Source organism: Phyllostomus discolor, chromosome 10 (genome assembly GCF_004126475.2).
Source record: "Phyllostomus discolor isolate MPI-MPIP mPhyDis1 chromosome 10, mPhyDis1.pri.v3, whole genome shotgun sequence".
NCBI lineage: Eukaryota > Metazoa > Chordata > Mammalia > Chiroptera > Phyllostomidae > Phyllostomus > Phyllostomus discolor.
In genome coordinates this window covers 86,141,969-86,167,165 of record NC_040912.2, presented here as the reverse complement: position 1 = coordinate 86,167,165, position 25,197 = coordinate 86,141,969, and the positions used below count along the sequence as shown (strand labels likewise).

General features: G+C 46.8%; 2 protein-coding genes across 2 annotated transcripts; one reads left to right on the top strand and one right to left on the bottom strand.

The window, feature by feature from the left end:
- Window positions 1–5,768: 5,768 nt before the first annotated feature.
- LOC114508086 (olfactory receptor 2A2-like) lies at window positions 5,769–7,334 on the top strand. Its single transcript, XM_028526086.2, has one exon. The coding sequence runs from the start codon at window positions 5,848–5,850 to the stop codon at window positions 6,775–6,777; it is 930 nt and encodes a 309-aa protein (XP_028381887.1). The 5' UTR covers window positions 5,769–5,847; the 3' UTR covers window positions 6,778–7,334.
- Window positions 7,335–20,416: 13,082 nt separating this feature from the next.
- On the bottom strand, window positions 20,417–21,388 carry LOC114508208 (taste receptor type 2 member 40). The gene has a single exon (XM_028526219.1). It carries the CDS (start codon window positions 21,386–21,388, stop codon window positions 20,417–20,419), a length of 972 nt encoding a protein of 323 aa, XP_028382020.1.
- Between the last annotated feature and the right edge of the window lie 3,809 nt (window positions 21,389–25,197).

Sequence of the window (25,197 nt, the reverse complement as noted above, 5' to 3'; positions counted from 1 at the left end):
TGCCAGTCAGGGCACAGGCCTGGGCTGTGGGCCAGGACCCCAGTTGGGGGCGTGCAAGAGGCAGCCAATGGATGTTTTTCTCCCTCTCTCCCTCCCTCCTTTTCCCTCTCTCTAAAAATAAATAAATAAAATCTTTAAAAAAATAGGAAAAATAAGTAGAAAGACAAAGAAAATGTAAAACTCCTTGTCCAGGCCGTGACCTCTGCCTGCGGCTTTCTGAACTGGGCCACAGAGGTGAAAGGCCACCCTACACCTAGATGAAGGTTTTACATGCAGAGATGTCACATGACTTGACCCAAGTCCCTCAGTGGAAGGGTAAACATAGCTACATATGGATATGGAGACTTCCACCAATAACATTTTCAATATAACCCTTGCTGCGAACCTTGGTGTCACAGAGTGCCTGGCCATAGCGTAAAAGCAAACAAAAGTCCTAGTGATAGTGTTTCTAAGCAGTATTTATTGCCTGTCATAAAACAGTAAAATGGTGACGGCAATTTCTGAGTTATAGTCTACCCGTTTATTAATGAGCATCGGTGTATTTCAGACTCTTTGACAGCATCTGCCTTTCAGGAAGGCATTTTTCTGGCCTCAGGGAAGGACAGGATGACTGCCGGGGCTGCTGGGTTTCACAGCGCACCACGGAGCAGGAGCGTGCCCCAGAGGTTCCTGTGCTGTGTGCTTGGTGGGAACCCCTGCCCGCGTGAGGAAGCGCTCTTCCTGACTCTGTATTTTTATTTCCACGAGCTGATAACATTTTCATTACATTGACTGACAAGCGGAATTATTTTCCACCATCCCATGCCCTCATGTTTATTCTCTCTTCCATTGCTCTAATGACTCACTGTTATGTGATACCTTAACTTTTGTTTTTAGTTTTGGCCAGTTGAAAAATATTAATATAATGGTAACTAAAATTGCAGAAGAAAGGATCGGATAATTTAGAATTAAAAAAAAACACAGCTGCAAAAAATAATCTGGGAAGTAAGATTGTGATGCAGAGAGGCAAAAGTTCCTAATCAGTAGAAATGGGTTATCCTTATTTAAAGTATTACCTTTTGCCCTGGCTGCTGTGGCTCAGTGGATTGAGCGCAGGCCTGCAAACCAAAGGGTCGCCGGTTCAGTTCCCAGTCGGGACACATGCCTGGGTTGTGGGCCGGGTCCCCAGTGGGGGTGTGTGAGAGGCAACCACACCCTGATGTTTCTCTCCTTCTCTTTCTCCCTCCCTTCCACTCTCTCTAAAAATATAAAAAAAATAAAGTATTACCTTTTCAGCTTAGAGATTAAATGTATTTAAATCATTGCTGGTTGTTTCTAATAGTGTCTAAAAAGATTGATATATTCCTGAGGTTTCTCACCCTATCCTGAACTCTAGACAATTATTTGTGTAGCTAAATTTAATATCCCTTACCGAGTACACTGTTCTGTTGAATCATCCCTCACTGGATCATATTTATAGAAAAGAAAAGTCTGGGAGGTCATGTGAGATTTTACTTCTAAGAGACACCATTTCACTTTAACTGATGTTTCTCTCGGGTTCTTCGTTTAAAAGCTTCAAATCCCTGCCACGTGTTGAACTGTGATTTCCAAGCTACTTTAAGCACTTCTTGTTTGGATGCATTAAATTCCTCTTCAGACGTCTCCAAATTAGAAGTGCAAAGCAGAACAAAACTAGAAAACGCATTTGAGTGTTATAGTTTTTCTAGAGGTTTATAACAGCCCAATATGATAGACTAAAATGATTGCCAAATCATGAACATCTAATGGTAAAAATTTTACTTATTGAAAGCAAAAATAACAGCTTTGCCCACACACAGGATCTATACGTACAGCGTGGACCAAAAGTAGGGTCACAGTTGTTCATGTGGAAAATAGTACGATCATTAATAAATAACAACACAAGAATAAGTGAGCTGTTTTGTGCACTCAGTAACTTTCACTCGGCCCTACGTTTAGTCCTCAAAGGATGTGTTTTTCACTGGATCTGGCACTCACTCATTTAACAAAAACATCATAGTTTCCACTCAGAAGGGCAGAAAGATGTGTATGATAACACTATCATATCCATTTTTTATGCCGGAAGCATTTGAATCCAGTTGAAAAGCCTTCTGTACCACACTCTTCACTATTTCATCCTTGACTCTGTCTTTAGAAATAACTAGAGAATTACAGTGACGGTATAATTATTTTCACTGAAAACTTGGATCCATACTGCACATTTCACATCAGCTTGTAGAGGCTTCGCATTCGTGATGAGTTAGTGCCCAGAACAGCCTTGACTCCACCACCATTGAGGAAAGGGCCATGCCCTCTTTGCCCTGAGCGCTGACTGAGCCTAGACAGGATGAGTTGGCTGGCCCTTGTTTATGGGAATTGTTTTTACATAAGCAAAGAGAGCTCTTTAATCAAACAGGAAGTCATGGTGGAGAATTCACAGGAAGTCACAGGACTGTCATGCCCTTTAAGGCATCCCTTTGAATGCCTGAGAACAGGTCAGGGGATACAGCAGGTGCATGTCTGTGCATGCACCCGAGATGGATCTCACAGCATTCTCCAGGCAACATCTCACATGTCCAAAAGAATATATAATCACTGCCCATATGTGTTCATTACTCAGATCACATTACTTGCATGGGTCTTAAAAAACAAAGGTGATCGCCCTGGCTGGTGTGACCCAGGGGATTGAACACTGGGTTGCATACCAAAGGGTCACCGGTTCGATTCCCAGTCAGGGCACATGCCTGGGTTGTGGGCCAGGTCCCCAGCAGGGAGACCTGGGGGGCAACCCCAGCAGGGGTCGCCTGAGGAGGGGCAACCACACATTGATGTTTCTCTCCCTCTCTTTCTCCTTCCCTTCCCCTCTTCCTAAAATAAGTAAATAAAATCTTTGTTTTAAAAAAAAAAACAAAGGTGATCATATATATGAGGAATTGTAATTTTGGTACAAAAGTAAATTTAACTTACAACGTACTGAAAACTACTTATTGTCTATGTGGAAAATGTGCTGTGATTGTGCAAGATAAAATGACATCTACCATGTGTATGTAAATGCTGCAATGCCAGGCTAGATAACAACACGTGATAAATTTATTCTCGTCTGTGGAGCAGGCTGTGAAGTTCAGGCTGAAAAGTCTTGCTTCTGATGTCAGTTATGTACGGAAGAATGTAATTCTCAGTATAGAGCCTAACATTGAGAGAAAAGTAACTACAAGGGATCGAGTTTAACAAATATTGTATATAAACAATGATAAATGCTTAACACACGCTTTCTAAAGGGGAGGGGAGACTTATTTATAGCATGTGCCAATGTCTGTGGTGTAAATATTCCCACCAGGGCCAATTTCAAGCAATCAATATGTCGTCACTGAGCATGGAGTGGGAAAGACGTAAGTACAGTCAGCGCTGGTAGGCCGGTGAAAACAATCAAGTGTTCGGGAGTTGCAGAGCCTGTTAAGTGTCCATTTAATTTCCTCTGTTTTTACTAGCCTTCCCTTAAGTTCGAGTGCACACAGATGCGTGTTTCTGGCCTAAAAAGTGCGCGGAAGTGATGGGCGTCTTTTCCCAGCTGAGGCAGCTGTGAACGGGTGTGCACCTTCTGTCTCCCCGCCGAGATTCTGAGGACGCGCGTCCCGTACCGCACGGCCGCAAGAGGAGAGGGGGCTGCCTCTCCCACATCCGACTCTGTGTGAGTGTAAGATTCACGTCACTGCACAAGGCACGGAGGACTTGGGGTGTATCTGTTGCGTTGTGTCCCCTGGGTATGACGCAGGAGGATTAGAAAGGGTGGCGTATAGGATGGCATTGCCATTTAGAAAACCTCAGAAACCTAGCAAGTAAGAAACTAAGATGCGGTGTGTCTGAAGTGTGTTAACCCTTGGGGATCAGAGGGCAGCTGGATCCAGGCATGGTCACAAGGCTATTAGGGGAGGGGGAAGGTCGGCATATTGTGTGGTGGTCCCTGCATGGATCCCCAAAAGTGGACGCTGAGATGGCATTTGCAATACAGAATACTTTTTTAGGGATCAGTACTTGCAGAAGGGAGGGGGAGGTAGGAAACCTTCCATCTGAGCTCAGTAAAGGTTCAGTAAACCCTACAGGCAGGTCTGAAGCACATAGGACCCCAGTTTCCCCAGCTGGGCCACAGGGGGCGTGGCCTTCCTGTCCCCACCAGTCAGTGGTGGGTTGTGGGCGGCGTAGGAAGTACCCGCACTGGGGTGAGGCATCTGTGCATCTGAGGCAACTGGGAAGGAGCTGTGAGCTGGTGGTGGGCTGCGTATTGGCAGCTGGAGCAAGACAGTCCACCCCACAAAATCAGCAAAATCGTTGTTGCTTTCTCATCTACCACTTATCAGGTAATGGCAAGAGTAACCCAAAGTGGGTGAAGTATTCCCAGTTCGTCAGAGGTTTAAAGCAGGCATCTTGGGGTCCAGCACAATAGAAGTACCCATCAGCCCTGGCTGGTGTGGGTCCATGGATTGAGCGCTGGCCTGTGCACCAAAGGGTTGTCAGTTCAATTCCCGATTGGGGCACCTGCCTGTGTTGCAGGCTGGGTCTCCAGTTGGGGGCGCATGGGGGCAACCACACATTGATGCTTCTCTCCCTCTCTTTCCCCCTCCCTTCCCTTCTCTGTAAAAATAAATAAATAAAATCTTAAAAATAAGAAAGAAGTACCCGTCAGGTAGGACAACCACAAGGGAAGTCTGAATGCGGGTTTACCAAGTCTAAATTGCGGAGTCAGCCACCTTCCCCACTGAGGGAATCTGGCCCAGGTTGAACTTTAAACTATTTCTTGCTTGCTTTTATTTTTCTACTCACCAGAAAATGAAAGGAACGTGCTTCATTAGCAATTTCACTCCTAGGAGCGTATGCTAAGATTTTCATTGAAAAACAAGAGTATAGATGCATACAACATATATTCACACACACACATGTATTGCTTGTGTGCACACAGGCATGTGTACACTGCCCCATGACACATGGTAAATGGAAGGCACACTGTCCCTAATCTGATGGCCAGAAAGTGAGATTCACTAAGTTACAGTATATGTATGAAATAAAAAAAAAACAAAAACAAAAAACACTCAACGGTTAAATGTCATAGAAAATTGTGACATGAAGGTTCAAAAGTGTTACTGCCAAAGGAAAATCAAAGGATAAATATCACATTTATCATTTTAAAAGTTTCTAATATACTGTAGGTGCATATATATATACACTGGAAGACCAGACATACACACACCAAAATAATCCAAATGCTTACCTAAAACCATAGATTTTTGTTATTTACATGATGTTTCTTTTTTTTTGTTGTTTCTGAAAAGAAATAGAAAATGGTCATATCTTCAGGGAAGACACAAATCTTATCCACTATGAATAAGCCTTTTGAAAGTTTGACCTGTGACTTAAAATGGTCTGTTGTCAGCAAAGTCCTCCCATGGAAACAAAAATACGTGAAGGAATTAAGTGAACAAGTAAAATAAAGTTCTAGAATTGTAAGACATTTGAAGCCAAAAGTAAACCACCAGTTAAGGTAAATACTTTTACATTAGTGAACTGTATCAGATTCTCGAAAAGGAGCCAGAAAAGCTGAAGTGGAGGCTCTGGAATGAAGAATTTGTCTGCATGGCTCCATTACCAACGATACAATCTCACATTATGCTAAATAGCTTGTCTTTCCTTTCTAAATGGGGTTTTGAAATGTTTGTTAGATTAAGATGGAAAATAACCGAAACATAATAGAGGCTAGCCTATGGACATACGTTCTTTTGTATTAATTTTGATTCTTATTGATTCTGTAGCTTTGATCTTTCCATCACTCTCCTGTCCTTGCCAGACTCCCTTCAAGGAATGGGGGGAAACCGGTCATGGGTCACAGAGTTCGTGCTGCTGGGATTCCAGCTCAGCGCACAGAGGGAACTGCTCCTCTTCTGGGTCTTCTCCCTGCTCTACACCTGCAGTCTGCTGGCAAACGGCATGATCTTTGCGCTCATCTGTCTGGACCAGAGATTACACACCCCCATGTACTTCTTCCTCTCCCATCTGGCCATCATTGACATGTCCTTTGCTTCCAACAATGTCCCCAAGATGCTGGCAAACTTAGTGACTCAGAATAGAGCCATCTCCTTTGTCCCATGCATCATGCAGACATTTTTGTATATAGCTTTTGCTCTCACAGAGTGCCTGATTTTGGTGGCGATGTCCTATGATCGGTACGTGGCCATCTGTCACCCCCTCCAGTACACGGTCATCATGAGCTGGAGTGTGTGCACGGTCCTCGCTGCCATGTCCTGGTTGTGTGGATTTGTCCTGGCTCTGATACATGTGGTTCTCCTTCTAAGACTGCCATTCTGTGGGCCCCGGGAAGTAAACCACTTCTTCTGTGAGCTCTTGTCTGTCCTCGAGCTGGCCTGTGCTGACACCTGGCTCAATGAAGCTGTCATCTTTGCTGCTTCCATCTTTATCTTAGTCGGGCCCCTGTGCTTGGTGCTGGTGTCCTATACCAGCATCCTCTGGACCATCCTGAAGATCCAGTCTGGGGAGGGCCGCAGGAAGGCCTTCTCCACCTGCTCCTCCCACCTCTGTGTGGTCGGGTTCTTCTTTGGCATAGCCATGGTGATTTATATGGTCCCAGAGTCCAATCAAAAAAAGGAACAAGAAAAAATACTGTCCCTGTTTTATAATCTCTTCAATCCACTGTTAAACCCCCTCATCTACAGCCTGAGGAACGCCCAGGTGAAGGATGCCTTGGGTAGGGTGCTGCAGGTGAGGGCCAGGTGAAGGGTGGACAGAAATTTGACTAAGCAGAACCTCTTCTCTTTGAGATGTAGTTTGAGGATGACTTAAAAGTCAGAAAAACTACCTAACAGCAAAGTTGGATAAGAGAATGGGAATGGTCCGAGACTGAATGTGGGGGAAAGTTTGATGTGCAAGGACAGTCCCTGAGCAGTTCTGTTCAGAGATGAGGCACCTGGATTGTGGATTATATGCTTGATGCTACAAAAACTTATAGAACCCATTTCTTCAAGAACTAGATTAGTAGTGTGTTAAGAAAACATCTTTTTTGTTGTTGTTGAATTGCAGAAACAGTGTTGACACTTCCCCTAAGTAACCAGTTTAATCATAAATATTCATATTACCTGGTAACAGGTGGTAAATTTCGGAGAAATAAACATCCAGAGGAAAAACTTCTTGCTCTAGAGAGTAGCTTCATACCTACAATGATCACAGAGCGACTTATTTCTATAATGCCAACTGAGAATCGAGTGAGGGAAGGGATGAGATTCGCTGTGGGGTAGCCAATAATTTCCAAGTGCTCTAACTAGGGTTGAAAAATATTCAGTGTTATCGCTAGCTATCAGAGAGATGGAAATTAAAACCACAGCGAAATACTACTTCACACCGGTCAGAATGGCCATCATAAACAAAGCAACAAACAACAAGTGTTGGAGAGGTTGTGGAGAAAAGGGGACCCTAGTGCACTGTTGGTGGGACTGCAGACTGGTGCAACCACTGTGGAAAACAGTGTGGGACTTCCTCAGAAAACTGAAAATGGATCTGCCTTTTGACCCTGCAATTCCACTGCTGGGACTATATCCTAAGAATACTAAAACACCAATACAAAAGAACCTTTACACCCCAATGTTCATAGCAGCACAATTTACAATAGCTAAGTGCTGGAAGCAACCTAGATCCCATCAGTAAATGAATGGATCAAAAAACTATGGTACATTTACACGGTGGAATTCTATGCAGCAGAAAGAAAGAAGGAGCTCCTACTTTTTGCAACAGCGTGGATGGAGCTGGAAAGCATTATGCTAAGCGAAACGAGCTAGGCGGTAAAAGACAAATACCATATGATCTCACCTTTAACAGGAGTCTAAACAACAAAACAAAGAAACAAGTAAAATATAACCAAAGACACTGAAATAGGGGACAGGCTCACAGTGGCCAGAGGGGAGAAGGGAGGGAATTTCGGGGGAGAATAGGATGGGTTTACAGGAACAAATTCAAAGGACACATGGACAAAAACTAGGGGGAGGGCGGTAATGGGAGGGAGGTGGGGAGGGGTGGGTGGGTGGGCTGGAACTGGAGTTAAAGGGAGAAAACTGTACTTGAACAATGATTAAAATAAAATTAAAAAAAGAAAAAGAAAAATATTCAGTGTTGAACAAAAATCAGATGGTACTATCTTACAGCTCCTTATAGAAATGTTTCCATTTCTCCTTGGCTTCTGTTTTTATTTTTACCTCCCATTTATGTTTTACAACATACGGAATGAAAGGCAGACACATTCCCTACTCACTTCACTTCCATATCACTTCTATACTTCTTGACAAACTATATCAACGATACAGTTGCAAGAAGCTCAGGAAAACTCAAGCAGGATATCATATAAAGAAAACCTGTATGTGAACAACAATAAAAAAAAAGTGCAAAGAAAAAGTAAACCTCACTGGAAATATATTAGTCAAACTACTGAAAATGAAAGAGAAATAAAAAGCCTTAAAATTGGCCAGGAAAAAAATGAATTACTTTCAAAGGAACAACAATAAGATTATAGCTGACTTCTCACTAAATGCTGTAGAAGCCAAAATGAAAAGTTGTCAGCATAGAATTCTACACACAATGAAACTGTCCTTTAAAAATGTATTCTCTAAACAGAAACAAAAGTAGAAAAGAAGGAAAGCTGGAGCATCAGGAAGGGAAAAACATGGTAAACAAAATTGCCAGTAAATTCTATAGCCTTTCTTATCCTCTTGAGTTTTCTAACTTATATTTGATGGTTCAAAAAGAAAAAAAACACAGCATTGTCTGGTGTTATTCTAAACTTACGTAGAGGAAACACTGAGGACAATTATAGATTGGAGAGAGTAAAGGGGCATAAAAAGAAGATTTCTATACTTCACTCAAACTGGTTGAAAAAAATAACATTAGTTCAATGTGATTATGTACATACAGTATCTAGAACAACAAACGAACAATACAAAGCAGTGAAAAGCTCTACAAAGAGATATTCTAGCCCTGGCTGGCATAGCTCAGTGGATTGAGTGTGGGCTGCAAACCAAAGTGTCACAGGTTCGATTCCCAGTCAGGGCACATGCCTGGGTTGCAGGCCATGGCCCACAGCAACTGCACATTGATGTTTCTCTCTCTCTTTCTCCCTCCCTTCCCTCTCTAAAAATAAATAAATAAAATCTAAAAAAAGAGAGAGATATTCTAAGAACACTACAGATAAATCAAAGTGGAATTGTAAGACAATGCCCAAGAAACCCAAAGGATGGAAAGAAAAATAAACAAAAAATAGAACTGGAAAATATAAAACGTCAGACTTAACCCCTAAAGTATCAATAATTAGATTACAGGTAAATGTCTTGATAAGCCAATTTAAAGACAAAGGAGGGCAGGGTGTATTAAAAAGCATTACTCTTCCTTCTGTTCCTTGTATGGTGTCTATAAGAGACTCACTTCAAATAAACCAAATAGGCAGGCTGACATAAAAGGTTGGCAAGAGATATATCATGCAAACATTAATGAGAGGAAAGGGAGAATGGCTATATTAATAAGAGATAAAGCAAAGAAAATGACCAGGAGCAGAGAGGGATATGACATAATGACAAAAGTTTACTCCACCAAGAAGGCACAGCAATCCTAAATGTGTATGCACTGAACAACAGAGATGCATAAATATGTGATGTAAAACCTGGTGACATTGGAAGGAGACAGAAACAAATGCACATGTGGTTGGAGACTTCAGCAACCACATTTCAACAAGGGATAGAGCAACTAGACAAAAGATTAGCAAGGATGTGGATGAACTCAACAACCCCAGCCACCAAAAGAATCCAACCCACATTTATAAAATATTCCACCAATAACAGCAAAAGATACATTTTTTCAAGTCCCAACAGACCACACCAAGATAGACATATTCTAAGCCATAAAAAAATACGCCATCAAAAAATTGTAAAAGTCATACAGAATGAGTTCTCGAAATACAATGGAATCAAAACTAAAAGTCAATATAAGATAGGGAAATTGCCAACACTTGGAAATAAAAGGAAAACACTATTGAATAATTTATAAGTCAAAAAGAAGTCTCAAGGCAAATAAAAGAAAACCAAAACACTGACCTGGCCGAAATGAAAATAGAACATATCAAAGTGCTGAGAGGGCAAAACATCGATAAAAGCACGCGATAGAAAAGAGGAAATATCTCAAAAGAGTAATAGATGTTCTTAACAACCTAGCAAAAGAGGAGCAAAATGCAGTCAAAACAAGCACAGAGAGGGAAATAACGAAGAGTAGGAAATACTGAAATTTACAACAGAAAAAACACTCGGTGGATCAATAATACAAAGGGCTGGTCACCTAGAAAGATGCACACAAGTCCAGCGCCCAGAAAGAGAGGTCAAAAGGGCAAGGGGGCGGGGTCTCAACAGCTGGCCAATCGCTCCGGGCTGCCCAGTGCGTGGGACGTCCGCGTCCAGGCCTGGTGTTCAGTGCTCGAAGGCCCGCGACCCGGCGACTGTGCTGCTGCTTGGGGGCCCTGTCCCCAGCGCCGGCTCTGAAGCCCCAGGGTGCCTCCCCGGGTCCCCGAGGCTCGAGCTCGCTCAGAGCCGGTGCAGGAGCCCCCAGTTCCACCACCCCCCCCCCCGCCCCTGCCCCGCGGCCTGGGGGGACCTCCTGGCGCCAGGGGCGCCTTCTCCGTGGCCACCAGCGACACGGGCCAGGTGCGAAGGGACCGGAGGAGTGGACACTGCAACCACCAGATCTGACCGGGAGCTGCGCCCTCTGACCTTGCTTCAGGGCAGGTAGGTCTTTTCTTTGCTTCTCAGCAGCTTGGCCGCCCAGGGGCCAATCTCCGCCCTCAGAAGTGGGGGCATTTCTTCCCAGGAAAAGGAGTCTTCACTCCCATTGTCCACGATGCCCCAGGCCTCCCGTCAAAAATCTGAGAAATGTATAGAAAATAAAAACTTGGCTCAAGCAACCCAGAATCGGAGAAAATGGAATTGAACAATATGGAAGGGTAGTTTTTCAAAACCGTAGAGAAAAATAACTCCCGTGAATCACAGTTCTGTAATCAGAACCCAGCTGGATGGGCTCAGTGAGCTCTAACAACTTTGGCTTCTTTTCTTATTTTTCAAGATTCCAAGTAAAACATGGGACTTTTGACCTTTTAACACGCAATTACTCCGTAACTACAATTAATAACAATTTGCAATTTTCTATGAATTATATGCCTACTGTGACTTTCTGAATATTCATTCATCAGTGAGTTGGATATTTACTTGATAAATTAAAAGCCAGCATTTTGCAACACAGTTTTCAGGTAATTTAGCTTGAGAGTTGTTTAAATTATCAGTGTGTTGATTTTCACTTATTCCACTTTCAAATAGAAGTTACGTTCAGATTCTAGAGGACCTCACTAGAGCCACAGGAGCTATGAATGCAGGTTGGAATGGGAGCTGTGATCACAGGAAGTGCCACATGCTGACAGATAATGTACATACCTGAGCACATGTTTATTGCGGTTAAGAGCTGCCTGTGTTGTGTGTGTGCCCTTGCCCTTTGTGTTATTTGTTCTGTACATGTGTATGTTTTACTCTGTTCACTTTTGGAAGTTGTTCACAAGTAAAGGAATGTTACCTTGATTATGCCATAGAAAAAAAATGTCCTCTTGAGATGATGCATTTTCCTAGGTTAAAGTTTGGTACTTTAAACATTTTAATTTTTTAATTGTCTTTTTAACGTTTTTACTTTTTTATAACTGATGTTCAGATAATGATGAACATAGAAAACTATGTCCCAAACCAGTGATTTTTAACCTTTTTCATCTTATAGTACACATAAACTAATTACTAAAATTCTATGACACATTAAAATATGTATTTTTTGCTGATCTGACAAAAACAGGTATAATTTTGATTCATTTACATTGGATGACTATTGTCAGTGCTATTGGAGAACAAGGCCAAGTTATGCCACGGAAGGACGTGCCAAGTGATGGAGGGCTTCCTCTGAGCCCCAGGTGTGCCGCAGGGGTGTGGGCTGTGCTCCATAGGGCCTGGAAGATGAGATTACTTATAAGAGGCTGGTTGTCCTGGACGGTGAATCCTATGGGCCGAGTTGAGCAATTATGGAAGCCCTTTCAAATGCAATCAGATTTATAGAACTACAGGAATCCAGGACCGTCTCTCATTTTGTCTGAACCATTGTTCCTAAAGGGCCACTGTCTTCTTACCTGATGCTTCCCTTAGGTCACAGGTGGCAAACCCAAGGCCCGCGGGCCGAATCTGGCCCTCCACCTTGTTTTATCCGCCTGGCACCTTGTTCCTACCCAGAAGCAGTGCCGAGCTCTCGCTTAACTATTAAGGAGCAGTTATGTTTATACACTCCTAAAATTACATTTGGCCCTTTGGAGGCAACCACGAGGCCGATGTGGCCCCGGTGAAAATGAGTTTGACACCCCTTCTTAAGTCAGCATTTGTCAAAGTTTGAAGTGCTGTCACATGGGTCTTCAGGTTTCCTTCCTAGTTATTTTACTTTCTTGTAAACCGACTTTTCAATGAAGCAATTTTCCTGAGACATTCTTATAAGAATCACTGCAAAGCAGGTATAAGACATTAATTCATTCATTTAGGTGTTGCCATTTTCTACAGTTATAATATGGTTCTCATATCTTCACGCTTATTCATGCGTGCCCTGTAGAAACACTTTTCAAATTACATGAATTATTCATGGCATTTTGAATTCATAGCAGTTTTCAAATGTCAAATTCTGTGAACCTTTTTCTAGTAAGGTAGAATTCATCAGATAGAAATTGATGATAGGAGATGCTTTCATAGAGAGGGACTGTGGGGAGGCATAAATGCATAAGACTAGAATAAGGTAAGAATCTGGGTACTCTGATTTTTTGTATCTCTTTCAGGGTTATGACCCTTGAGATATTTAAAAAATCTTTGTGGATACAGTATAATGCATTATGTGACCTGCCATATAATCTATCTATATATCTATCTATCTAGAGAGAGAGAGGGGGAGGGAGGGAGAGAGAAGGGCAGAGATAATGAATTACATATTATTTTCTTCCATTTAGCAAACATTTGTTGGGTGTCTGTTTTATATAGAATTATGTTAGCTATTATAAGACATATTACCCACTCACAGGACTATTTTAATCAGTTAAAGGAGTCATCTCAGTTAAAGTAAATGACGGTTGGTGTTAAACTCCACCTCATCTTTGAGCGTATCTTGAGGATTACATAGATCTTCATAGGGAGAATATCATTCTTTTTATTGTTATTATTGTCCAAGCCCATACATTTAATTGGGGACTAAAAGGCCTCCTTATATTAAACTACTCTAATTCCCTAGAGTAGAAAAAGAACTCTTGGGTGGATGGATATTGTTGGGAGCCACCCTGCCTGGTTTCAGGAGCTGTAACCCCCCCATGGCTAAGGCTGAGTGAGCGACATTCGAATCATAAGCCTGTAAGGAGACAAAGCTTATCTTCCTGGCAGGAGCACCACTTCTGCTCCTTTTTCCATAACTGGCCCCCTGGTAGTTAGCCAGTGATGGGTAAGATTCCCCAAGGGGGGAACGATGTAAGACAGGCATGATCACAGGGAGGCCCCCAAGAAAGGACTTGGGGGGGCTACAGCAAAAGGGGGTGATGGACCCTTGCTCCCCGGCTTTGACAAAGCCTGAGTCCTCATTCTGTCTGCGAGAAGTCTCCTAATCTCTTGGCTGCCTTGCTCCCTCTGCCTGACTTAATCCTGAAACAATGGCAGAGGGCGGTGTAGCCCTGTGCTGGAAAGGGCGGGTTCCCTAGGTGATCAGGCCTAAGAAAGAATACATAAACCCCTGTGAAACCTGCTTCGCTAAGAATGCTCTTAATTAAATGATAAAGGTCTGAGCAGGAAATGAGTTTGTTTCCCAAAAAATTTTGTAGCCCTTTAGCTAACAGACCCTGACTCAGAATAGGCCCTCAGAGTTCTTTGTATGTTATCTATTGTTTGATCCTTACTGCCTGACAATGATTAATGTACTTTACCCATATTCCTGTGCAAATGGAAAGCCAATAAAAAACCTGTGAAGGGAAGGATCGGTGTACTCTCCTTTGAGAGGGTGGCCAGGCTGCTCCGAGGCACCCTCCCCTTGAGAGGGTAGCCAGGCCGTCCCTTTTCCTCCACACAGGACTCCGTAGTCTGTGTGAATGTCTCATGTCTTATCCATGACACCATGGACACTGCAGGCTGGTGTCTGCATCAGCTGGCGCCCAACAGAGATTTGGGTGGGGGGGGGGGTATAGCTCCTGAAACCAGGCAGGGCGGCTCCCAACAACATATGTTTATGGCATAGATTATGGTGATGTTTTCATGGTGTATATTTATCTCCAAATTCCTCAAGTTGTATGTGTGAAATATGTACAGCTTCTTATATGTCACATACCTCAATAAAGTGTTTTCAGGGCCCTGTGGAGACATGACCTCCAAAGGGGCTAGTCTGAGCTTTTCCAAGGCATTTTTCTGGGTCTTGGAACCAAAGGCAAGGACATTTTCTCACTGCCCTTATGAGTGGAATTATAAATGCTAGGTCCTACTCCATGAAGCAGGGAAATGAGACAGGAAACCACACAGGGGCCCGTGGGGTGTCCAGTCTTCTCAGAGTTGAATTGCCCCCCCCCTCCCTGCTAAGCATTTCTGTCACTCTTGGTTCCAGCTGCACTCAGGGCCACCAGGCATCATTTATTATCCAGCATCTGGTTTGAATAAACCCCAGATTTATTTGCAGTCTCCGAAGGCTGTAGGCAGGAGATGCAAAGAGCAGCTTTCCCTAGGGAGGGCTGGGTGTAAGGGGACCCCTTCTCTTTTGCATCCTCAGGCTGTGATGGAGCTCTCTAAGGATGCTCAGGGGGACATCTCTTCCCTGGGTCCCGTTCTTCCCTCACAGGTCCAGTGGGGCTGAGACGAAAGGTCCTGCCCGGAGTTCCCCCCTCTTTGTACTACAAGGAGATAAAGCAAGAAGATAGGGATCCGTTTTATTTTATTTCTGGGGAGAGGCGTTTTAACTGTGACCGTGTAAGGCACATCGCTGGCCCCGCAGTACACAGACCTGTACCGAAGCATTTCTCACGTTGTAATTCAGGGAGGTGCTCCTTCCCAGGCTCTGAGCTCTTGGAGGGTGAACTTTTTGTTGTGTTAACCTTTGAGTTCCTGGCACCTAGTCCAGTGCACAGCCCATATGCTCGGTACACTGTAGTTGAATGAGCAAACCCACTCTTCTTGATACGGTGGTTCATACTTTACTATGCACACATATGTGTTTTGCTTTGGCTCAGAACAACCCCATGAAGTGGATATTTGTGATCACCTCTGTTTTCCACAAGGGGAAACTGAGGCTGGGAGAGGTTCCACAACTTTCCAAAGAGCACCCAGAATGGGGACTCAAATTTTGATCTTTGACACCAAAGTCAGGGTTCTTCCCATGTGCCGCATCACCTCCAGGCGTTTCCCGTCACCACCTGAAAGCCAGCCGGTTGCTCAGCCGTCTGAGCGGGGAGACAACCAATTGCCGCACCCGGCAGGTCCAGGAAGGGACGCGCAGGCTGGTGTTCAGTCTGGCAGCAGGTGTGTGTAGGAGTGTGAGCGTCTCAGGGCCTGAGACGCGGCCTTCAGAACGTCCCCAAGGCCCCTCTGGGGACCCGTGGACCAATTTTTACTTCTTGTTATCAACTAGTTTGAGAGTGGTATCTTTTAAAGCTTTAGGTAAAAACGTGGGTTTTTTTTTACCTTAGCAGTCCATGGTTGGGGAGAGGGGACCAGGGCACTGGTTGTTTGTCTTACAGAGAACGGAAAGGCTGTGTTTTAGGGATTGCCAGCGGGTGGACGAAAGCTGGAGAAATGGAAAGTGGCCAAAATATTCGGACAGTCGCAATGTTCAAAGCATGGCAAAGCTGCGACGAGTGTCTCCGGCCTACAGTTAGGGTGACAGGTTTGGGGGTGGGCTCAGTGTCTGCGTGGGCTGGAGAGAGTGCTGGGTGCAGAGTGGGCACAGTGCGGCTTGGGGGTCCAGTTCGGCCCAAACAAATGGGTCAAACGCCTACTTCTGTAGAGCCCACAACCTAAGAACGCTTTCTGCATGATTAAATGGCTGAAAAAAATCAAAAGAATAGGAAAGGAAAGTTTCAAAGGAAAGTTTCTAAGGAAAGAATCAAAGGAAAGTTTACTGGAGCACAGCCGAGCCCGTTCATCTACATGTCGTCTCCAGTGGCTTGGGTGCCGCAACGGAGGAGTCGAGCACTTGAGAAAGGGACCCGTGTGGCCCGCAAAACTTGAAATGTTTACTCTGCATCCCCAGACAGTTTGCTGACCCCTGGCCTCGTGCCTGCTTCATTCAAAATAGGCAGTTCCAAATAACATCCAGGGGGTGGAACCTTGGAATTCTAGGTGCTTTTCGATGTTGTCGGGAGGGGTACAAGCGCCCAGGACCCCTCCCCCCACTTGGATGGTTGAGCTGCTGTGGAATCCCTGGCTGCGTCCTGCCCCTGAGCCTGCGGTCCAGGCCTCGCCCTCCGTGTGCATTGGCCAGTCGGGGCTCTGGCCTTCTCACGCCTCACAGAACTCCACCTCTCAGCCTCGCACCCCTACCTTGGCGGTGTTCACAGCGAACATTTATTGAGAACTTCCTCTGGGCCAGACATTCATTTCTCAGGATGGGATCGATAATCCTAGGAGGTAGGTGTCATCATCATAGTTACTGGTCTTCCCATTTTACAGATACAAAACTGAGGTTCAGGGAGATGCAGTAACATGCCCGTGGTGGGAGGGAAGGGTGGGTGGGGGTGCAGGGGCTGAGCTGTGGTTGTTTTTCATTGCTGCTCTACCTCGGAATTCTTCCCTTGGATCCCTTCTCGCTTCGGCTGTCACACCCAAACCCAGCCCAGCCCCGGGGATTGTTGATTCTTTGGACTGGTTTTTCAAAACCACATTTCTCTTAATTTCTCCTGATGCAACCACGAGGGGGCAGAACATTTCTGAGACACTTTACTTAAAAAAGAAAAAGAGAGAAGGAAAACCAAAGGAAAGACAAACCAGAAATTTGGAGACAAATCCATCCCCACCCCCTCCCCACAGCGAGGCCGGTCCACAAGCCAGCGTGGCCGACACAGCACCTCCGCACCGTGACCCCTGCGCCGGGAGGCATCCCACCCCGAGGCCTTCCCTGGGAGCTCCGGGTCGGCTGTGCTGTGCTGCTGGCTGGCGGGGAGCATCCCCAAGGCCCAGCAGGAGCTTAAGGCAGCGCAGGGCTGGCCCAGTCTGTCTTCGGCACTCAGCACCTTCCCACTTTTCATTTCCAGCTCCTTGTGGGGCGGCCTTGCGCCCCACCCCTTCTGTGCTGAACGCCACGGCTTTCTGCCCGGGCTTGCTCCTGCTGGGCCGCGTGCCAGGTTCCAAAATGGTTCCGTCCTCACGGCAGAAACTTCTAACTATGTAACCTGTCCCCTGCCCCCAGAGGACACTGGAGATGAGCATTTCCTTCCAACCTCCAGCTCTGCTGCAGCAGGCAGCTCTGGCCCTGTCGTGAGAAGGGGTCCAGAGGGCTCCCCCTCTGCAGACAGGGAGCCTGGCTCCCCAGGGTTTATTCTTGCTCCCCCTCCCACAATCCAGCTGTTCTGAGCATGTCAGAAATTCCCATTCCTCCCGTCTCTCCCCTGAGGACTGCACTTCCTTCCAGAGGGAAGAGGGAAGTTGAGTGGGATGGGTGGGCTCCATCTCTCAGCATCTCCCCCTTCACATCCTGCTGTGATTGCATCCACCTTCAGCTGCCCTCCCCCAGCTTGAGACTTGGTTCATTGGACTTGGAGTTTCTTTTCCCTTCCTCAGTAGATGTGTCTGCCCTAGGAGCTCAATGCCAAGAATAAGAGAGAATTCCTGCAGAGTGTGCCCACAGGAGAGCAGGCACCAGAGTGGAAGTTAGTGCACATTGACTTAATAGAGGGGGAGGTCATGTTTGACCCTCCAATCCCAGTCTTCAGCTCTGCCCTGGCTGCTAGCCTTGTCTTTATGTGCGAGGATTGGACCAGGATGGAGACCCCAGCCCTGAGCTGGGCCTTCCAGATTGGAGTCCCACGGCAACCAAAACCCCCTGATCTGTTGCACGTGTCCAGACTGACTGTGGGTGAAGGAACCTTTACATCATAACTTGCAACCTTTCTCGGGGCAGAGGTGTCACACAGGGTCTGCAAAATGGGTCCTTTAGGACTTCTGATTTCTGTTGAAAGCAAACCAATTTGAAGACAGGGTATACTGACTTCTTCTGGTAGTTTCGGTGGGTTTTACAGAAAAAAAAAAGGAAGAAAAGAAGGAAAGAAGGAAGAAGGAAGGGAGAAGGAGGGAGGGAGGGAGGGAGGGAGGGGAGGGTGGAGAGAGCTTTATCTGAAGGTAGTGCACATGAATATTGATAAGGGTGTCACATCCCTGAGGCTCTTGATAGCTGCCTACCACTCTTGCAAACAATGAGGGAATATTTCTTCATAATAAGCCTGCAGAGGGATTATGCAATTTCTTATCTTGGCTTGGTTCAATTAATGACACAGTGACTTGCAATCAATTTTTTATTTTTCTCTGTGGTGCATTAGAACACCCTCAGTGGGCATGTATGTGCGTATTATTTGGAAAAACATATATTTCTCTGTTTTTAGGAATTGGAATGAAACCTCAAAATCTAATTTGTCTTACTATAACAACCATGCCAACTTTAGTCATATAAATGTCACTTAGGAAAGCTACCAAAATAGTGTGTTTTCATAAATATTTTTCTTCCCAGTTAAATAAGTCCCAAGACTCTCTCTGAAATAAGTGTTTGGGAGCCAGGAGCTCAGATTTTAGTCTTTGCTACTGACCTTACATTTTCATTTGGGAGCTACTTAAGTTTGATATAATTGGTAGCATTCTTTTTACATTTTTCCTCAGTAATTCTGATTTTTAATTTTTTTAGCTTTATTTTTTATTTTTATTGTTGTTCAAGTACAGTGGTCTCTATTTTCCCACCACCACTTTCCCCCATCCCACCCACCCCCACCTCCCACCCTCACTCCCTCCCACCTTTGGCTTTGTCCACAGGTCCTTTATACATGTTCCCTGATGACCCTTCCCCTTCTTTTCCCCTTTATCCCCCTCCCCGTATTCCCCAGAGTATCCCCTCGGGTTACTGTCGGTGTGTTCTTTATTTCAGTGTCTCTGGTTCTATTTTACGTGCTTGTTTATTGTGTTGATTAGGTTCCACTTATAGGTGAATAATTCTGATTTAAAAAATTGCAAACACAAGAAAAGCCCAGCTCCTTTCTTTCTGATTCCAAGATCCCTGGGGCGTGGGCGTCACTTTGTGAACTGCCCTTTGAGGCTGTGCTGATGGTGTTATTCTGAAGAGCGACAATGAAGAGTAATGTTTTCCTTCTCCACGCACCGCCGCTCCCAGGAGCCTGCTCTTGCCCCGCCAGTTACTCTGGGGTGACCCAGAACTGGTAAAGCCAGACGCACAGGTGTCACTCGCATTGTCACCGAGTCAGGAGTGGAGCCAAGTAGACCTTCTTTAACTCTGGCCTCTTTCTGTTTTCTTCCTGCTTCCCACACCTTTCACCCTTATTTTTCATTCTTCCTTTCCTCTCTTCTTGCTTGGTCCCCTATGATCCGGAAAAACAAAGCATTTGTTTGACCGTCCATGTCAAATCGCCTGGCCGTCTGCCACCTTGTGTCTCATCCTTCTCTCCAAACAACCTCCCGAGATGACTGGTGTGTGCAAAGCCCCTCACTGCTCCCATCACCTTCCCTGGGCACGCCTGTCGTCTGAATTTCACGTCATCACTCGGCTAGCCGTGTACCTGGCCTCCTTGTGGTCCAGCCTCGAGCCTCTTACTTCACCTCCTTTTCCAGGAAACCTCCGCGGCACTTGCGGATTTGGGCCAGCCTCTCTTCCCTGAGCCCTTTTCTCTGTAGGTGTCTGGTTTCCCTTCCCTCCTCTTCCTTAACTGGGGGTTAGTGAGGTGCCTTAAGTAGGGCGACCAGACCAAGACGGACTTGAGAATTAAAGGTGCGCAGTGACAACAGGCACAAACAGAGATTGTCCCCGGGAAATGAAGGTGTCTGCCACCCTCTCCTTAAAGCCTGGGGGAGGAGGAAGTGGAGAGGCACTCAGGGCAGGATGTGAACGAGCAGAGATCAAGGAGCACTCATAAACCCATCTCAGAGCTGCTTAGCTACCTCTGCTAAGGAGCTGAAGTTAAAAATTCAGCTTCACATTTATGAGAGGATGCAGTTCCCCGAGGAGGAGTGTCCGAGCAGGATTCGGAAAGAGAAGAGGGGTGAGAAGGAGAGGAAAAGGCAGAGCTGCACGGGCCAGGTCCTGTGGGCTGCAGTCACAGAGGCTGCGCTTGCAGGTGAAGATGAACTCGGGACTGCAGCCGCCTCCAGGCTCTTCTCAGCCCAGGGTTGTCCAAGATCAGCAGCACCGAGTGGCTAGCTGGGCAGACAGCCATGACGACTTTGCACAAAATACTCCAGGGGCTGTTGTTGTTGAAGACATGGGACATGGAAAGGAAGAGAGCGCCTGCGTTGACGATGTAGAGAACGAGAAAGTAGCTGGTAGCTCTGATGGCACCCACGTGGGCCTCCATGCTGGGGTCCCTGGAGCCCGTGGCGTTGCTTTCCATGCGTCGAGTGTGCCTCTTGAGAGAGAGGATGAGCAGGGTTGCCGCCAGGATGAACATGATGAGAGGGATCAAGATGCCCAGGTTATAGAGCAGAGCCAGGTTGACCACATGGGTCTCGGAGAGGTACTCCTTGCGAGTGGCGTTGGATGAGGGCATCGGAATGGAGCTGTTCACGTACACGTTGAAGATGTCTTTAGAGAAGGGAAAGCTAAAGCCTAAGGAGACGAGCAGCGACAGCCTCAGAAGCCTGGGCATGCGCACCAGGATCTCCCTCTTCATCCTGGAGAACAACGGGTGGGCGAAGGTTGCTATTTTAAGGCAGTAGAAGATGGTGAGCCAGGCGGCGAGCCAGAGGTTGCAGTAGTTCAGGAACACGGTGATGACCTTGAAAGGGATGTACACCGCGTTCTGGTTGTACGTGACCCAGAAGAGTAGACTGCAGATGTTCTCCAGCATCATCCAGACCTGGAGCAAGAGCCTGGAGGCGCTCAGCATCAACAGGATGCTGTCTCCTACCGGGAGCCTTCTGCGTCGGGCCCACTCGGCCCCATGGACCACCACGATGAAGCCGTTCCCAACGATGCCAGTGACGCACTCGATTCCAGACACCACCAGAGTGAAGACGACCTTGTCCCTGGACATGCCTTTGTCCGTGATGTCTGTGCTCACCACCGCCATCCTGTCGGGCCCAGCCTTTTGGGGTTGTTTCCTTGCCAAGAACTGGCGCCTGTTCTGCAGTCTCCTGCCTCTCGCTCATTGGTGCGGTGATGTTTTCTCAGTTAATGGTTATTTCTAATTTTTCTTCATTTGCTTGTCACATGACTACAGCTTCGAGGCTTGAAATGCAAATGGCCACAGGATCTGGTTACTGGCTGTCTCCATTTTTCATAAATACCATTTGTCTTGGGCTTTCAGGAGCTCACTGGGGAGACCTGGGGACAGGTACCCGGCACAGCACCTTCCTGCCTGATTTACTTTAAGTCCGTATCTACCTGCCAGGGCATGAGTCCCAGATGAGGAGGCTCCGTGGCCCTTGGCCTTTTTACTTGTCTCACAAGACCTGTTACCTGCTAAATGATTTATAAAAATGCTTTCAGATTCTCTGATCTGCCTTCTCCTGCTTCCTGTATTATCTCCCTTATTTGAGGAGTTTTTATGATTATAGTTGGCATGTTTACAAACAAAAAATTCCCATTAGCTCCTACGTGAACATCTTTGACTTAGAATCACATTTCTTCCAGAAAGGCCGGCTGTTGTAATATCCTCAAATAGTACACAGAAAAGCCAACACTGGATGCTATTTGGGTTAACCAGACAGGAGAAAGGCGCGATCATGACATTTTCATTGTGTGTGTGTGTGTGCGCGTCACTGATTATAGTCGACTGGTATCCACATCACTGCTGGAGCTCAGAATCCGGTGGAGGTAGCCTGGGAAGGCTTCCGAGCGTTCTGAAACGTGGTGTTGAGGCTGGGACCTGTGAGAAAATACTGTAACTTGAAATCCGATTCCCTACTAGACCCCGGCCATGAAACAGAATGAACTCCAGCGCTTTAAAGAATAGGTAGGCGCCCAGGACTCATTCCTGATGTAGTCGCTCAGGACCTGGGCCGGGCCGGGCGTGCTGTGCTTTCACAGGGCCAGGACTGAGAACCAGGCTCAGCTGGGGTTCGGGGAGTCTGGGCCACACCTAGCCTGCGCTGGTGTTTGGTCTTGTGCCGTCTAAGGTTGGACAGCGTTAGTGCACCAGGGCGAACTACATTTTTTATTGGCCAGCATTTCCGTTTAGGAGATTACATATATTCGGGGGGAAAGAAAAAGCTGTCTTCTCCTGAAAAGGAGAAGATCTGGCGCCATGGGGTCTGCAGGACGAATCCACCGCAGAGGAACGGTGCCTGCCCACCTGAAGCCAGACATGCACACACTTCCCGGTTTGTCGCAGCGCTCACCCATCCCTCGGGTCTCCTGGCCCCTGTGCCTCGGGCCAGGGCGTGCCCTGGCACACTTTTTATACCATAAAGGGAAGGATGGTAAAAATCGAGCTCCCCAACTCATATTGTACAATTGTCTTGCATTATTCCATCACGCTTGCAAATACCGAGAAAGCTTTGTTCGGAGAAACGAAAGTTCCTGTGGACCCGAAGGCGGGCACAGGCGTGTCCCCAGCAGCTGTGTGCGCAGCAGCCAGACGCGGGCGGGGAGCGAAGCCTGCAGGCAGACAGCTGCAGCGCCGGTGACTCCTCTCCCTCCTGCCGAGGGAGGAAAGGAGTGTTTGTCAGCAGCTCCCACGTGTCCCGAAGCCTCACACGCATCTTTCGGTTTAGTTTGTCCCAATTTAGGCAAGATGTAAAAAAAAAAAACATCTCCCCAAATTTCTCGCACGAGATTGCTGATTTCCGCCGTTCCGATACCATCTTCCGTTGGCTTTCATTCGTGTCTTTCTTTGGTTTTAGGAGGGGAACGGAGGCAACTTTATTTTAGGAGAAATCTCAGTGGGGTTGGCGGGAACCAACCACCAAAGGTTTCAGATTCTCGGCTGTTAAGGTCAAAGCTTTGGTGCAGGTGCAGGGTGGAACGAGTTTGGAAGAATCTGTGATTAGAGGAGCCATTTTCCTCTCACTTCTTTCTCACGCAGCACCCTGCGGACTTGAACGTGCTTTTCACGAGAGGAGGGTCGGAGGAGGAAGGCGTCTCTGGAGAGGGGCCCTGCGTGGGTGCTGCCCCTCACAGAGGCAGAGGAGGGGCTGCAGCCTGCCCCGCCATGCCCAGCAAAGCTGCAGAAGCTTCCCTGAGCCCACAGCCAGGGCCTGGGCATTTGCCGAGAGGGTGGTGGATTCCCAAGGGGTCCGGGGGTCCTCTCAGGGCAGCTTTGGGAGCAAGGGCAGAGGAATGGCCTTGGAGGAGGCCCCTCTGCCCCCGACAAGACTCTGTTTGACCCCAAGTAACAAAGATGGTATTTCCGGGAGGACAGGCGGGAGAAATCCTGAGCAATCTTGTAACGACACTGGTCAGGTCTGGTATGACTGAGAAAACCCACGTATCATCGTGTAGGGAGCGGTGTCAGCCCAGTGCGACAAACACAAACAGCCCGTGCTCAGCTCCCACATGCCACCCTGGTGTCTTGGGCCGGTTCCCTCTTTCCCAGTCCTTTTTGGTGATGAGCACTCAACTCAGTTTAGTTTCCTGTCGGTTTAAGTCTTTTGACCTTCTCTCTCCCCCCGAGCACAGTTTGCGCTGAGACCCCATGTGCATGGATTGGATGGGGACGGGCCGGGTTTGGGGACACCCATCCCTCCCTCTGCAGCCCCAGCTCCGCCAGGGTGCTGCTGGGAAGAGAGGACGCAGATGCCCGTCGCTTTATTTCCCTGGTTCCTGTGGTCAGTGCACTTTCCTGGCCTTGCTGCTTCTTCCCCGCCAACACCGCCTGGCTCCTGGGGACCTCGGGGGACTGGCATTTCCACTTGTATGTGGGCTGCGTGGTGGGAGCACGTGGGGGCTGTGGAGAGGGCTCTGTGGCAGTTCTCCAGGGTGCTGCCTGCCACTCCGGCCACCTTTCCCTCGCCTCCCTTCCCTTTATACACGCAGAGCTCGATGGGGTGATCGTGGCTGGTTGCAGGAGAGCTGCCCTTGCTGCCTGTCAGTAAGCTTTGCAGAGAGCTGGTCCATCGCCAGTCCTCAGCCGCTTGCTGTGGGTCTCTCGTTGGCAGTCCTGCCGACGGTTGTCTCGATGACCTGAAGGGCTTTAAAAAAACATACATAGCCATGTCCCCACCCTCAAAGTTTCTCTGTAATTTCTTTGGAGAAAAGCTAAGCGTTTGGCATTGCCAAAGCTTCCCATTAAAATTCTAACACGGAGCAGGGGAGGGTGGGGACCCCTTTGGGGCACTTACCTGCTTGGCTTACCGTGTGGACTGCAGGGTTGATTCTGGGGTAGCAGAAACCGGGCCCCCGGGCGTCCTTGTGGATGTGACGGAATGACTTCCTGGAGGGGACTAAGAGGTTGTGCTCTTCTCTCAGGTGGAAAGAGACCAGATCCAGAGGTTGAATTACAGAAAATAATTACCATATTTTGCAAAACTGAGTTTTTAGCTGTGAAAAATGTCTTCCACAATATCGTGTTAGAAAAGCAAGATATTTCCCAAATCTCTATGAAAGGCAGGGAAAAGAAGACAGACCTGGAGTCCTGTGCTTCACCTTTGTAAACTGACCTTTTCCACGTGCTTGCTTGGCGTTGGGCACAACTGGAGAAGGCAGCTGAGGGGCCATTTGAAACCAACAGCGGTCAGAACAAAGGCCGGGGTGTGGAAAAGACATGTGCTCCACACCCAAGAAGCCGTACAGAGAACCGAGATGTCAACAAGTCTTGTTTTGCTATTTTAAAATAAACAGTGTTGTGTTTATGTAAAAAAAAAATCTTCCTGGGACACCCAATTCTCCACCGACGGCACGTCACGAAGGAGTGTCTATTGAATGCAGTGAAATCGTGTC

Excerpts from the sequence above, each read along its gene's own strand:
- LOC114508086 (XM_028526086.2), top strand. The coding sequence starts at position 5,848 with ATGGGGGGAAACCGGTCATGGGTCACAGAGTTCGTGCTGCTGGGATTC.
- LOC114508208 (XM_028526219.1), bottom strand. The coding sequence starts at position 21,388 with ATGGCGGTGGTGAGCACAGACATCACGGACAAAGGCATGTCCAGGGAC.